The sequence below is a fragment of the Alligator mississippiensis genome, chromosome 7 (assembly GCF_030867095.1).
Source record: "Alligator mississippiensis isolate rAllMis1 chromosome 7, rAllMis1, whole genome shotgun sequence".
NCBI lineage: Eukaryota > Metazoa > Chordata > Crocodylia > Alligatoridae > Alligator > Alligator mississippiensis.
In genome coordinates this window covers 30,640,774-30,656,226 of record NC_081830.1, presented here as the reverse complement: position 1 = coordinate 30,656,226, position 15,453 = coordinate 30,640,774, and the positions used below count along the sequence as shown (strand labels likewise).

At 42.5% G+C, this 15,453-nt stretch overlaps 1 protein-coding gene across 2 annotated transcripts in view; it reads left to right on the top strand.

Moving 5' to 3' along the window:
* Window positions 1-15,453, top strand: part of RYK (receptor like tyrosine kinase) — a 77,544-nt gene that overhangs the window by 13,309 nt on the left and 48,782 nt on the right. For both annotated transcript variants that reach the window (XM_059730761.1, XM_059730762.1), the window contains exons 2-4: window positions 8,722-8,843; window positions 13,659-13,758; window positions 15,273-15,407. In XM_059730761.1, the coding sequence (XP_059586744.1) occupies window positions 8,722-8,843; window positions 13,659-13,758; window positions 15,273-15,407 (357 nt within the window). The remainder of the gene's footprint in view (window positions 1-8,721; window positions 8,844-13,658; window positions 13,759-15,272; window positions 15,408-15,453) is intronic.

The following is a 15,453-nucleotide window of genomic DNA, read 5'->3' as shown; positions in this document are numbered from 1 at the left end:
TCTCTAGAAGCTGCATCTGCCTGAGGCCTAATCCAAACACAGAAATTGTAGCAGACTCACTACATTATTTTCTTAATTGTCGTAAGCCAGTGGTGTTCAATCTTTTGGCCCCGTGGGTCAGGTGAGTGGGGCATGGCTGGTCTGTGAGCAAACTTGAGTGCACACCAGGATCGAACCCTAGTACCCGGCACCACTCTCTTCTTGCTCCAGCACTAGGATTGGTCCCCAGGGGTCCAGTGCTGCCCTTTCCTGCTGAGCTTGGTCCTCCAGGGACCTGGTGCTGACCCCTCCCAGGCACCTGATCCAGCACATGGGGCATGTGACTCCCCTTGGGCTGGATATTCAGTGGTGTGAGAGTGGTGTTACCTCTCTCCTGCCAGTAACTTTCCTGCCCCCTTGGGAGCCCTGTGGGCCAGATGACACGGTGTCATGGGCTGGACTTGGCCTGTGAGCTGGGGGTTGAGCACCCCTGTCTTAAACTAATTTTAGTATCAACGTGAGAGAGAGAGTTACTGTTGTGACAACATCCATTTGAAAATCAAAGTAGTTAATGCAGTTTCTATTACAGGGGAGTTGTGTGTGGATATGGGGCTTAAATAATAACAGACACACACTGTTCTTATTCAGTTGGATATTAACAGTGAAGTCAAATGCTGCTTCAGATGTCAAAGAAACTGCACTAAACGAAAAGAGGGACAATCAGGTTAAAAATCAGGATGGTCTCTGTTTATAGCGTTTCCTTTTGGTGTTAAAAGTAGCCAAGTTAGAGCTTAAAGACTCCCAGCACTTTTTTTCCAGTGTCTTCCCTGTATACAAAACCAAGGTGGAAGGACTATAGAGTGTGTCCAGTGCATCACTGATGGAAAATTTATCCTTTTATCTCACATTGATTATATTGTGCTAATCATGGAAGAATAGACCTGACACATGGAGGATCATGTGTTCTTTGTTCTTGTGTTCCTGTATGTATTGTTTATAAAAGTTGGACTGTCATTTTCTACCCTGTGTGATAGAAAAATACTTTAAGCATGTTGCAGATACCCAATAATAGCTGAAATGAAATATCACTTTGGTGGGAACCTTAGGACGCTTATACACAAGTGCGGAGGCTGCTTCAACACGCTGGAATTTCAGCGGATTGGAGCAGACTTGATTAATTGAATCTGCCGGAGCATGGCAATTGCTGCACTCCAGCAGCCCTCCTGTGTCTTGTGTATCAACATCCCTGCACTTAAAAATGGTGACAGGAGTGCTTGAACTAAAGCTTATTGAGCAACCTTTGGTTCAGGCACCCTCATCACCATTTTTAAGTGTGTGTGTGTGTGTGTGTGGGGGGGGGATGCTGATATATGATATGTGATGGCACTTTAATTAGCGTGGCTTGCTAATTAAAGCACCAATACCCTCCCCCCCCAGCCATGTATAAAAGTGCCTTTAGTGGGGAGTGGGTGGAGACAAGGGGAAGAACCTCCCTGGCTTTAGGCAGTGTCCCCTTGTTTTAAAGAGATTTGGGCAAAGTGAAATCTAGTCAGTTTGCGAAGACTTCAAACATTATTTTAAGTAGATAAGTTGCCCTTCCAGTTTCCATGGTTGTAAGCAAATTTTCCTTTTCTTTTAAATCAGACACCCCGAATAAAGAAGGATCTCGGATGTTGTGGTAATGTGGTGCTGGGAAAATGAAATAGGGAAAATACACAATTCCTCTATGCAAAGTGGTGCCAAATGTGTTAAATAAACAGATTTGGTTTTTGTTTGCTTTGGTTTTCTTTTTTCTGACACTTCACTTTAACACCAAAAAAACTTGTAACAGTAAGCAATTATTATACATTTTTAGAGTTTTTCTAACTACCAGGAACATAATTTTTAAAAAGTAGTCATTTAAAGAGTGTGAAACGCTTTAAATAAAGGTTATGATTTAGTTTTCACATGAAATGAAAATTGGTGAGCATTATGGCTAATAATCACAATTTGCAAATGCTGAAGCATGTTCTTGAGATGAGGAAGAGAGTAATTGTCCAACAGCTGCGGCTAACATTTTTTGCTGTCTGGTCTGTTCCATATAGAGAGGTACATTTATGTTTTTAAAAGATGGAAGACCTGAGGTCGTGTTCAGTTGTAAGAAAATGGGAAGAACTCAATTGTATAGTTCAAGTTCAGTGATACTTAGCGGGGGTGCTGTGAAATCTTTTTAAGGGTGCTGCACATTAATAACGTTTTGCTTTGCAGATAGCTCCACATGATTCACAATTTAAACCCAGAGGTTTTAAATAGGAAGGCATAGTGTCAAAAACATTCTGTCCTGTTGTGGTATTTGTGAGTTCTTTGCAACAGGAGAGCTGCTGTATTTTTCTGTAGTCAAAAGTTAGTGAAAGCTAAGAGCTAGCATTTTTCTGAGGGGTGCCTTGAGTGTGAAATGGTTGAGGGCCACTGGAATAGTTGAATAAAATTCTTCTTCGCCTTTTTGAGAAGAGACCGATCATATTCTAGTGGCAGAATATTAAAAAGATCTCCCCAAATACTTAGATTGGCTAAAAATTAGTTGTTTGTTTTTTTTAAATGTGCTTTAAAAGTCCTAACTGAAAAGATGGCATTTTGTTTTAAAAATGTCTTAGGATCCTAGGAATAGAAAGTACTTCATGAGGTCATCTAGTTCAGCCCCTTGCCCAAGGCAGGATCCCTCTGGCTAAGCCATACCAGCCAAACGTCTGCCTAACCTGCCCTTTAAAATTTCCAAGAATGGAGATTCCACAATTTCTCTAGGTAGCTTGTACCTCTAGGTACCCTCGGAGTCAGAGTGTTATTCCTAATTTCCAACCTAAATTACCTCTACTGCACTTTGAGGGCATTGCTCCTAGTCCTGACTCTTATAGCCACAGAGAAAAGCTCATCTTCATCATCTTTATAATCACCTTTTGGGTATTTGCAATCTGTTATCAAATTCCCCTGAAGTCTTCTCCAGACTAAACAGCCCTCATTCTTTCAGCCTTTCCTCATAAGTCAGGTTTCCCAGTCATTTTTGTCATTTTTTGCTGGACTCTTTCCAATCTGTTCTCATCCTTCCTGAAGTGTTATGCCCAAAACTGGATGTTGTACTCCAGGTGATGCCTCACGAGTGCCAAATAGGGGGGCAGAATTGCTTCCATTTATTTACAAAGCGACTTTCCTGTTAATACGACCTAGTATGTTGTCGACTTGTTTATAAGAGCACACAGTTGGCTCCTATTTAACTTTACTATAACACCCAGGTCCTTTTTCTGCGGTACTTCACCTTAACCAGTTCTTCCCCAGTCTGTATCTATGCATGCAACTATTCAGTCCCAAGTGTAGGACTTTGCATTTCTCCTTGTTGAATTTCATCTGATTGACTTGGGACCATTTCTCTTGATGTTAAAACCAGATCAGAATCATCATTAGTGCAGTCAAAATAAAACCAGAGTAACAGAAGTAGCATTTGTATGCTTTTGTGGTAATATATGAACTCTAGAATAAGTGCCTTCTCAACAAGGAAATAGAGGCAAGCAGAAATGCCCCTCTGAAGTGCAAGAGCTTTCTGTTTTGGACCTAGTGAACAGTGTTCACTCTATGTACAATATTGCAGTGATGCTCCCCTGTTTTTGATGCTGTGATGTACTGCTCATTCTTAAATGTGAAATGTAGCTTTTGTGAGATGAAACGGGTGTTTTGGGCCTTGGATTTGTTTCCCTGATTCTACTGAGACCTTTGAATATCTTTGTTAGTACCATAGGTAACTGGTAGGGGGAGCATGGGAGGGCACATTCGCAACCCTGCCCCTGTCGCTGGCTTCTGTGGGCAGTCGCCACTTGCCACCCCGCTGCCGCCCACAAATTGTGCCTCCCACCCCATCTCAGGAGGCACCAGTCGTTCATGATTAGTACTATATTCTGGAAGCTGATACTAGAAAAAGGTGCTTGTACATTTAATTAACTGGATCGCTATTTATGAGGAGTATGCAGGGGCGGATGAGGGGTGTGGGGTTGGTCCAGAGGTTGGATGGGGCATACAGATGGATCCGGCAGCCTGAGCCAGTCTGGCACAAGCCCCTGACTGGCCCCATGCTCCAGCTGTAGTGGGGACTGGCACATGCTGCATGCAGCACATGACAATGGTCCAAGACCCAGGGGCAGCACTGCAGTCCTGATCATAGGGCTTTGTGGGTTGGATCTGGCATGTGAGCTGTATTTTCGACACCCTGGGTTTAGGGGGTAGTTGCCTCAGTTTTGGGAGACATCTCTCCTTTTAAAATGTACTTCGTAGAGGACATTTGGGATGTTAATTGCAGCCTATTTAAAAGAATATCTATTAGCATGAGTACACCTGATCAGCTGAATCAAATGGCTAATTACTGTACATGATGCACTATTTCAAAAATAATTTGCTTCCCTGCTCCCTCTGTTATTTCAGTTTGATCATGTTTTCTTTTTTTCTGCTCAGGCCTCAAATGTTTTTCCACTGCTTAATTGTCGTAGGCCTGTGGTGCTGGGCCATGCCCCCTTTCCCCCACAGGGCTGAGCTATGCTTCGTCCCACCCGGTGGGGCCAAGTTGGGGCTGGGCTATGTCCCCTCCCTCCCCTGCCCCTTCTGTGCAGCTGAATGGGGCTGTGCCACAACCACCCCATGACAGATTGGGATCATCAGCCAGATCTGGCCCACAGATGGCTTGGGCACTGCCCATCCAGGCCACTGGCCAAAAAGGTTGAGCATCACTGTTCTAGACATATTTATTGGGTTTATTCAACGTATTTCTATATGTGATGCTAGAACCAAAGGTGCCTCTTGAGGACACTCATCTCATTGTTTTTCTGCGCTTGCTGCAGTGCTAAATTTGTACGGAATCCCTACGTTCTACTTCTGTGTAAAGACAGAGGGTTTTTTGAGTTGCTGAGGAAGGACTTTTTCCCTTCCCCTCTCCCCTCCCTCCCCCTCCACCTTGTGAGCAATCTAAGTGAGACAGGTTGTTCTTGGAGCACTAGAGAAATGCTGGAAGAAGTGTGTTTCTCTCAGCTTTTTGCTTGTGGTGATTTAAAATAACTTTTGATGGGAGATCAAAGTAATGCATTCTCTCCTGACCACAAGTCCCTAAGAAAATACTGTATCTCTTTAAAGCTATTTTTCTCTGCCCTCATACAGGATTTACATAGCCCTCAACTTTGCCTTGTTGGAAAAAGATGCCCTATTCAGTTGTTACTGCATCTTGAACATCTTTCGACCTTTTCCACTGAAGACTTAGCACTTGTCTTATAGCTTCTCTTTTTCCAAGTGTTACTATATATTTGATTTCATGTTCTCAGTCTAAGGATCCTGTTGTGAAGTTTTCAGGGCCACCTGGTTTCACACATTTCTCTTATTTGCTATGCAACAGAAATCTAGACCATGCCATCAATCTCCTTTTATTGGAGGCTCTGTTCCACCAATTCTTTTTAGTGCATCTCCAGTGAACACCTGTGCATATCCTATATGGCAGGCGTGGGCAATTATTTGAACCAGAGGGCCCTGTAGGGAGTTTTGGTGAGCTGTCATGGGCTGGGTTTGCATGCCCTCCCCCCCCCCCCAATAGCTCATTAGTGAGCTCCCGAACAGCTCATTAGTGGGCTGAATCTAGTGAGCATGGTGGGGCTTGAGCTGGCTGCATGGAGGGGGAAGGGTGGCAATATTAATGGCTACTGCACCCCTGCTGCCAAAATTCCCAGCTTGTGGGGAGCCCCATGGGCTGGATACTGTGGCTCCAGCTTTGGGCTATGTGCCAGGGATTGAGTACCCCTGGTCTAACCTGTCAGAACTAGAATTTATGGGAAGAAGTGAACCTGGACTTCTCTTCGGTTTCCTTCATGTCCTCATGTCCAATAGTGTGACTTCATCTGCCCCTTTATGGTCCTTCAAGCAGTTTTCCTCGAGTGTTTTAGTAGCATGCACTTGCGATGTGCAAGCTCCTGTTACCTGAACAGTCTCTTCTAGAGAGTGAATATTTGAAAGTGCAAATTAATTTTTTTTAGAAGCTGGACTCCTCAACCACACAGGTGTGATAGGAGACGCAGCTAATATCAGAAACTTATCAAACCCACCATCTCAGTATCTTAAGTTGCTTTTAGATTTTGTGCAAATCATAAGATCTTAAAACTCTTCCATATTTCAGTATCTTTCGTCATTTCCTACAAGTTGTATCCCTTACAGTTTGATAGCTCTTGAAGTAAAGACCTCTCCATACAATGCTACAGGTAGAAGCTTCTTCCAAACCTCTGCCACTTAGAGACAACTTTGTTCTCACCTGGTGCTCTTGGAAAAGAGAGAGGCAGGTAGCTATGTTAGTGTGGAGTCAGGCTGAAGGCAGGGCAATATAGCAGTTTACGGACTTAACTAATTCAGAGGCATGTGCTTTCATAGGAGATGGCCTCCTTCATCAGATTAATGAAGCAGTTTCACCTATGAAAGCTTTTATGAGAATTAAAGAGACTTTTCTTAACATGGGCATACATGAGGGTTGGTCTCCACCCTGTATCTGGTGTGAAAGAGAGAACACCATGTTTCTACTAAAATGAGGAGTACTACAAAGAACAAGATAGGGCAAGGCGACACCTTAGAGCAGGGGTAGGCAACGTTTTTTGGCCCGCATGCCGAAAAAATCACAATGTCTATCTTGTAAGGTGCCAGAGTGCCGGCACGCCACAAAAACAAAACTGGGTTGGAGGGGGTACGTGGCAGGATGCACTGCATATTTAATACTATTAATAATCATTAATGTTGCTCTTTTTTAATTTTAATTTTTTTTACAGTAAATAGAGGGCTGGTGTCAGGCAGGGAGGAGGGGCTGCCCCAAGGCTCCCCTACTCGGACCACAGTGGGGGGCCCAGCAGCACCGGAGGTGGGTCCCAGCCAGCCTGCGCAGCTCCGTGGGGATGGGGCGCAGCCACCCTGCCCACAAAGGGACGCTGCCTGGCTGGGGCACGACACCGGGCTCAGGGGGCTCCTGCTTAGTCTCTTTATGTGCTGGGTACAGTGGGAGTGAGAGCTGCAGCAACAGGCTGTTCTCGGGCTGTGGGAGCAGCCGCCACAGCCGGTGCTCAGGGTCAAGCCAGCCAGGAGCGTGCAGTGCAGCGGCTCTGTGCAATGCCTGCCCCAGCCCTGGCCCCTTGAGGGGAGCTGCGGGTGGGCAAGGCCGGGACCCGGGCAGGCTGAGGCAGCTGCGGTGACTGTTCCCAGGCTCCAGGGGGCTCCCGTGGCCAGGCGCCTGCACCAGGGATGGCTCTGCTCTGCCTGCTCTGTGCCCAGTGTGCAGGGAAGCCGATCCCAGAGAGGGAAGCCCCCTGATCCCCAACATAACGAAAAAAACGTTAACTGGGATGATGTTAAGTGAGGAGTACCTGTATAAAGTGAGTCTGTTTCACTGGCGATCTACATAAGGGATAAAAATGTTACAAAACTTTCTAAAATTAACCATTCTAAGCTAGGTAAAGATGAGTTACTTTAATTGGTGTAGTCACAAGCTTAAAACTAATTAGTGCAGTTTTATGCTGGACTGAATGGAGTATCTTATTTGCTGAGTTAGTGTGTTTCTGTGCACTCCTTAACTAAGTTTTATAAACTTAGCTTCATCTTAAGGGAACTCCTTCTGCACTATTTTAGTTTCTGTTTGTACATCAGTAGAGGCTATTTGGAAATCTGTTTCCGTGTGTATGGCTTATGTCAGTTTTTTTGGCTTAAACCATTTTTAAATTCCTTTTGTTTTTCCCTGTTTCATTGAGGATCTTGAATGGAACAGCAGGTACAGTGCTGAAAACTTAGCTGTTCTTTACTGTTCTGTAGAGTACTGAATTAAGTTTTATGTCCCTCGCCTTTTGAGTGAGTTTCTTAAGGCAAGTGTCTGTTCTACGACTTAATTTTTGGCATACTACCCAAACACGTGTTGAACTTTGTCAGTGCTTTAATCCTGCACATGGAAGGAAAATGTAGATGATTTGCATTGTAGTGGCTGGTATATGTTGGCGGTGTTGTATGAACTTGTGGGGAACTGAGATTCATTTTAAAGCTTGGGGGGAGGGGGCGCAGAATAGGCGTATGTTAACCAACTTGTACTAGCACAAGGTCCATTGCAAACTGGGACCCTTGTTGAGTTATACAGGGCCACAGTCAGAAAGTGCTGATATTAAAGATTTCTTTGCAGACTTACGTGCAGGATTATGGTCTAATTACGTGCTCTCAATTCCACGGAGCTTGTCTTATTCAGTGAATAATTTAGGCAGTGCTCCAGGACTGAGAGATTCTAGTCTAAATCATCTGCAGCTACTTCCGTATAAATCCATTAGAGCATATTTTGAATGTATACTTTTGTAAAGGATGGCATATTTGGGGCCTCTGATGCACACAAATAGAGAGTGCACAGTGCATGGGTGAGATGAGTCTATTCCTTCTAACCTGAGATGAATTTTATGGTTTGTATAAAATTCTCTTCATTGACAGTGTCAGCCATTCTTGTCCATTCCTAGGCTCTGAGCTCTTCTAAAAGATTAATCACTTTATGCAAATTAAAATATTTCTCTTAACATGGGCATAAATGCGGGTTGATTTCCACCCTATATCTAGAATTTAAGAATATTAAGAAAAGTGTGGGCATGTAAACACAACATCTGTATTAAAATGTGGAGCTTAAAGTACTACAAAGAAATGGATTTTCTTCTCTGTCTTATATTTTAATACTCTGTTTTCTAGGTCTTGATGCAGAGTTATATTATGTGAGGAATGATGTTATTAATCACTGTGCATTGTCCTTCAATCTGTTAATACCCAGTGAGACCAGCAGTCTTCATTTCAGCTGGCATGCTAAATCCAAGGTAAGCATAAACCATTTCCACTTCATGCCTGGCTATGTGAATACATGGTATGGTGTTTTTAATACAGGGCCAATATTGTAGCTTTTTGGTGGCTTTTTTTTCTTTGCAAAAAGTTACAATATGCTAGGACATACTACTGTAGTTATGTTTTATTCATATAGTCAAAGGGGAACCAAACCATTGTTGAGCTGGGGGGAAAAACCCAAAGATGGAGGAAGAAGGCTGTTGGCTACATAATATTTTTAACCATTCAATATTGTTAGTTAGTTCTTTGGAGTATCCTTTTATTTTGGAATGCATTCATTAACGGCAAATTATCCTTTGAATTTATAGTACTGTGGATAAACTATACACTTGTGAAACAGGCAGCCATAAATTAAGGCCTCTGGAAATTTGACACATTTAGAACCCCAGAAATGTGTTTATGGGGGCGGGGCGGGTGTAGAGATAATTTCCAGGTCCCAATTGGATGGAAAGTATTTTGCTTAATCATTGGCTTTGGCATGTGCAGCACCAGATGAAATAAAGGTTACTTGTGGCTTTCCATTTTAAAGGCTTTTTCAGTTACTTCAAACTTGTTCTGTTTTGCAGCTGAATTATTTGTCTAGTCCCTTCCTGAGGCAGGCTTTTAAAAGCTGAACCATAATGCTTTTCTGATTTTGAATATAAGGCTAGTTTCTATTCCATGTGGTAGGTACCCAAGTATGATCCTATTCCACCTGGCTTGCATCCCTGAAAAACAAATCTTGCTATATACTGTCATCTTGGCCTTTAGACAAAGTCATCAAAAGTAGAGTGGAGGGGGAGGACCCCCCTCACATTTTCCATTAATGACTTCTCGGGGACAAGAGTAGGTGGAATAGGATCACGCTTGGGTGCCAAAGCCCATTTAGACCTCTGATAGATGGAATTAAAATCTGGTCTGTAGTGTCAGAAACTTTAAATGAAATACCTAAATAAGTCTCCTGCAAGGATTCTTTTGGCTCAGGTGCAGCTTTCTAGTGTGAAGTGTGAATTTTTACCCCTGAAGCTGTTGATAGCAGCTTGGTACAGTACAAGCCAGTACACTTGTTGCACATTCTAGCCCAGGGCTGTCCAATTTATGTGGTCTGCAGCAGGTTAACTCATAGTCCCTGGGCTCCCAGTGTAGGCACCACTCCCCACATTGCTCCACCAAGGAGGTGGTTCTGCAGCGGGGGTCTCTGGCCTTCCCCTCCCTCTTCCAGCTTCTTTTTTCTTGAAGAAATTACATACTCTTAGTTGCATGCATGCAGCCCACACTGCATGTGGCTGGGGAGGGGGGTGGAGGTATGTGGCCCCCAGTCACTCAGAAGTTGGATAGCCCTGCTTTAGCTTGTGAGAGTGTAAAACATGTAGCTTCTGCAAAATCCATGCACTTCCTCTTGGAACATATTCAGTGAAAGAGTTCCCTGTTGCCACAACTTGTGTTGGCTCAGCTGTGAACTGCGTGCATCTTTTATACAACTCCAAGTTCCCAATGTGTGCAGTAGATGCCCATTAAAAAAGCCCTATTAAAAAAAAAAAACATTAACTCTGGTAAACCCTGGATTCATTCCCTACACACAGACATCCCCCAGTTCATCCTCAGTTGTAACTTTGCCAGTAAGTGCTTTTTAAAAGTATTAAACATGTGGTATATGCCTGGAGTGTGACTTTTTTTCTAAAAGTTTATAGGTCAGGCAAATCAAAACAAGTTTTCATTGTATCACTTGCTCTACTTTACTCTTTCAGTGTCTTCTTTCTATCTTGAACATCGTAGAGCTATGTGAGATGGAAAAAAAACTTAAAAAAAAAACTTTAAATGGATTTTAAACTTTTAAAAACTTTTTTAAAATGGTAGGAAATTTTAATTTTACACTCAGTTAAATAATTCCTAGAATTTTAGGATTGTAATTGGCCTTCTGTCTAACCCCATGTGCAGATGCAGGATTTGCTGTTCCAAGATCCTTTTAGCCAGATGCCTAGCCAGCCTCTTATTGAAAACCTCCAGTGGAGCATAAACTGAATATGAGCCAACTTATCTGGCAGGAGAGATACTATCTTCTCAGCCTTGAATGACTCAAGTGTAGTTAGAGGGTGAAGGCCACTGCAGGCAGGCTGACCCCTGTGAGAGTCTACAAATGCCTCCAAATGCAAGGATCTCAGCTACACAATTTATGGTGATCAGGCTTTCCCCCTAGCTTGCTCCTTTGGCCTTTTGGCTAAGGGCGAGTAAGACTAGGGGGCATCTGATCTCCAGTGTCTCTGGGCTTGGGGCTTGCACATAGATGGATTGTCATGGATTTGGGAGTATCTGAAGCCGCAGACTGAGTTTGGGAAGTAAGATACTTGCTGGTGGTGACAGCGTGCTCTTGTTGCAAAAAAAGCTAATGGCATGCTGGGCTACATTAATAGGAGCATTGCCAGCAAAGTGAGATAAGTAATTATTTCCCTTTTCAGCACTGGTGAGGTCACATCTGGAGTCCTGTGCCCAGTTTTGGTCACCCACTACAGAAAGGATGTGAACAAATTGGAAAAGTTCAGCAGAGGGCAACAAAAATGGTTTGGGGGCTGGAGCATGTGACTTCTGAGGAGAGGCTGAGAGAACTGGGCTTATTTAGTCTGGACAAGACGGGGGTGGGGGAGATTTAATAACAGCCCTCAAGTATCTAAAGGTTGGTTACAAAAAGGATGGAGCTAGAGCAGTGGTTTTAAACCTTTTTTCATTTCTCTAAAAGAAACTTTGAGTGGAGGTGTTAAACCCCTTTGGAAATCTTGAGGTGCAGACCCCATTTGAATTGTAAGTGTGGGTATTCAGATACTTCTGATCATAGTCATCTTTCATGAACGACTTAGACATAGTCTGTGGACCCCCAGGGGTCTGCAGACCACACACTGAAAACCACTAAGCTGGACTGTTCTCATTGATGACAGATGACAGAACAAAGAGCAATGGTCTCGAGCTTCAACAAGAGAAGTCTAGGTTAGATCAGGGGTGGGCAGTTATTTTGGCTGTAGGGTCACTTAACTAATTTTGATGAGCTGTCAAGGGCTGCGCACACACAATCTTTCAGAAGATACCATTTTAACAAATTATAGATCCAGAAATGTACTGAAAATCAAACTCTAATATATTTTAATTTTATTTTAAAAAAATACTGTTTTTCTTGAGTAGTGCTGCCTGCTGCCCAGAGTGGCACTGCAGGGGCAGAGGAGGAGGAAGGATTGCTGGGTGGGTGGTGGGAGGGTGCAAACAGTACCTGGGCAGTTGCAGCTGCACCAGGAGCAGCCCTGCTGGGAAGCTGTGCACACTGGCCTGGGTGTTGTCTGTGGGTGCGTGGGGCAGACTGTCCCAGGTGGGAGCTGATGGGGCTCAGCCCCATGCAGAGCACAACAGGGGCAGCTGGGTTGGATACAGTGAGTTGGCCAGTGCCCTAGCCCTTGCTGGATCTACTCAGTTGGTGGGCTGGATCTGGCCTACAGGCCGTATTTTGCCCACCCCTGGGTTAGATATTGGGAAAATCTTTTTCACTAGGAAGGTAGTAAAGCACTGGAACAGGCTCCCAGAGAGGTTGTGAAATCTCCCTCCTTGCAGGTTTTGAAGACCTGGCTAGACAAATCCCTTTGCGGGGATGATCTAGTTGGGCCTGGTCCTGCTTTGAGCAGGGGCTTGGACTAGATGACTTCCTGAGCTCCCTTCCAATCCTCATTTTCTGTGATGCTACAACTTCCCTAGGTAGTTTGTTCAATTAGCCTACTGTTCTTGCAGCTAATGATGTTTGCTTGAGATTTGATCTAAATCTGCTTTGCTGCTATTTTTAAACCTATTGTCTCTTACCCTGCTCTCTGGGGCAAGGAAGAACAACACTTTCAAATATTTGAAATGCTGCTATAACAAGTTTGCAATGTCCTCCCTCTCCATTTCCCACCCTACCCTTCAGCCCTTTCTCCAAACTAAACAGACTCAATGTCTTCAGCTCTTCCTCATATATCTTGCTTTCCTTTCCATTTATCACTATTTTGTTTTGTTTTTTGCTGGCCTCTGGATACCCTTCAGTTTTTTCTGCATCTTTTAAAACATGGTGCTGAAATCATGGTGGTGGTGGCTTTAAGACTTGCTCAGCTCATTCCTTCATGACATACTGACTTAAACTAATTCAGATGAGTCCAACAAAAAAATCCTAAAAGACCATGCCTGAATCTAACATCAAAGATGAGATTCTGAAGGGAATTGACTATATATTATTTGTACAGCCCTTTTCTTTCTTGTAAGCAAGTGTTGGCAGGTTCAGATTCTTCAAGTGGAAAGAGAATATTGCTTATTATTGACACTTTATACTGTTTTGGTCATTTACCTTATAACTGGAGACTTAGTAAATGAGTGAGAACTTTATTTCTTAATTCTCTTAGTGTATTAATGATTTAGCTTTTGACTGGTAAATGTAGTGCAATAACATGAGTTAATTAGCCCTATGTTAAGCATTTTAAGAATTGTTAAATCTTCTCCAACCTAATTTGCAAAGTGATTTTTGCAGTTTTTTTAAAGTATTTTTCTCTTCTTTAATGCCCAATTTGAAACCATTTAAAGGATCCTGACAGTCACAGTGCTGAGTAGCCTGCTGTGTTATAATTGAACTTCTTTTAAATACCTTGATCTTGGGCACATAACATTACCTGTCAGTATTGTTTTTCAGAAATAACCCATAATTTAGTCAAGCTAAAGCTAGAAAATGTGCACATACTAATTCTTTTTATCAGTGTTATCACATTCCTTTACACCTGGGTTTCTTAACAGTTTCCAACATGCTGTTACAGGTTGAATATAAACTGGGATTTCAGGTAGATAATCCTATGGCTATGGATATGCCCCAGGCCAATATTTCTTTACAAGGAGAGGTCCCTCGCACATTATCAGGTGAGTAAACTGACTTTCATCATTGAAGGCACAAGCACTATGCTAGCACAATACTTTCTTAAGAATGCTAGTAGTATATTCTCACATAATTTCAGCTATAGATAATAAGGCACAGTAGTTTTCCAATAAGAATGTAAATCAAGATTCCTGTTGTGCTTGGGAATGAATCTCGTTTCCCCTCTTTTTGGGGAAAAGCTATAACTCTTCCCTAAAGAAAAGCACGACATTTCCATAATATACGTAAAGTTATATTCCAGTCTTGCTGTCGCAGCTAACAGATGCACCGGATTGTAAACTTACTTTGTAACATATACAGGGTGTTTATAAAATCCTTGTGCAACTTTAAACTTCAATCATTTTGGATATACACATGATAGAAGCAAACTGTAAATGGCTATTGAAAGCATAATTCATTAAGTTTTTTAGCATAGTGTAAGCTATGCTTAGGGTAAGGATCACAAATGCAATTAATGATATCACTCAGCAGCAACTGGAAAATGTTTTCTGCGAATCGAAATATTGGATTGAACGATGTATCACGAAAGATGGCGCTTATATTGAAGTCTAGCAATTCGAGCTGTATTGTGTTAAAACTTAATGAATTATGCTTTCAGTTGCTGTTTATCATGTGTACATCCAGAGTTATTAAAGTTTTACAGTTGCACAAGGATTTTATAAACATGTATAAATATATATTAAATAATGACTTCACCTTATCTTTTTTTAAGAAAAGCAGTGCTAATTAGCACCAAGGGGCAGTGTTGTGCATTTGTAAAGAATATTCTGCCCCCACCCCCTCAAAACTATTAGGGGAAAAACTTGCCCAATTTGTGCAAGAATATGCTCAGGTGTTCTTGTCACTACTGCAGTAAAGTAACTTTGGGACTTTTGTTCACAATGGATGTAAAATACTGGCATGTTGCTGTCTGTGTGTCTCATTATTTCCTTTGTAAAGGCAGTGGAATATCAGGCTTGTTGTTTTTGCAGTTGTGCTGACATCAGGGATGTTGGTACATCGCCTAGAAGGCAAATCTAGTCATATTAATTTTAAGCTTTGTTCCCAGACAGCCTTGCTGAGACTAAAATTTTCCAGCTTGGCTGCTGTGAAAAGACTGCCTTTGTTGGTTCTAAAAAGTGAGGGAGGTTAGGGGGAGAAATCAAGCACTTCTGTTTTGAACTACAGCGATAGCAGGACACGTCAGAGCCTCTGCCTCAACTGATCGATTTAATAAGTGCTTGGTAACTGCAGTGTCTAGCAAGTCACTATAGAGACTGTTTGTGTGTGTGTGCAATCTTTGAGCTTTACTATGGTTTATGTAACTAAATATAGTTGACTGCACCCACTGTAATAGACTTCCCAGAAATCACAAGATCTAAAGACCAAAGTGATGTTTTCTCAATTAAAGTGCTTGAAAAATGTTGCCCTTTTTAACTCTGTCATTTAAACATTGCTTTATAAAATAAATGGTTGACATGCACTTTAAAAAAGCTTGTCTTATTCTTTGTCTTTGCAGTGTTTCGGGTTGAAATCTCCTGCACTGGCAGACTAGACTCTGAGGTTACGATACTAATGCAGCTCAACTTAACAATAAATTCCTCAAAAAATATCACAGTCTTAAATTTCAAACGAAGGAAAATGTGCTACAAAAGTAAGACATGAAGCTGCCAGAGGGAGAGTAAATGGGGAGTAAAAGA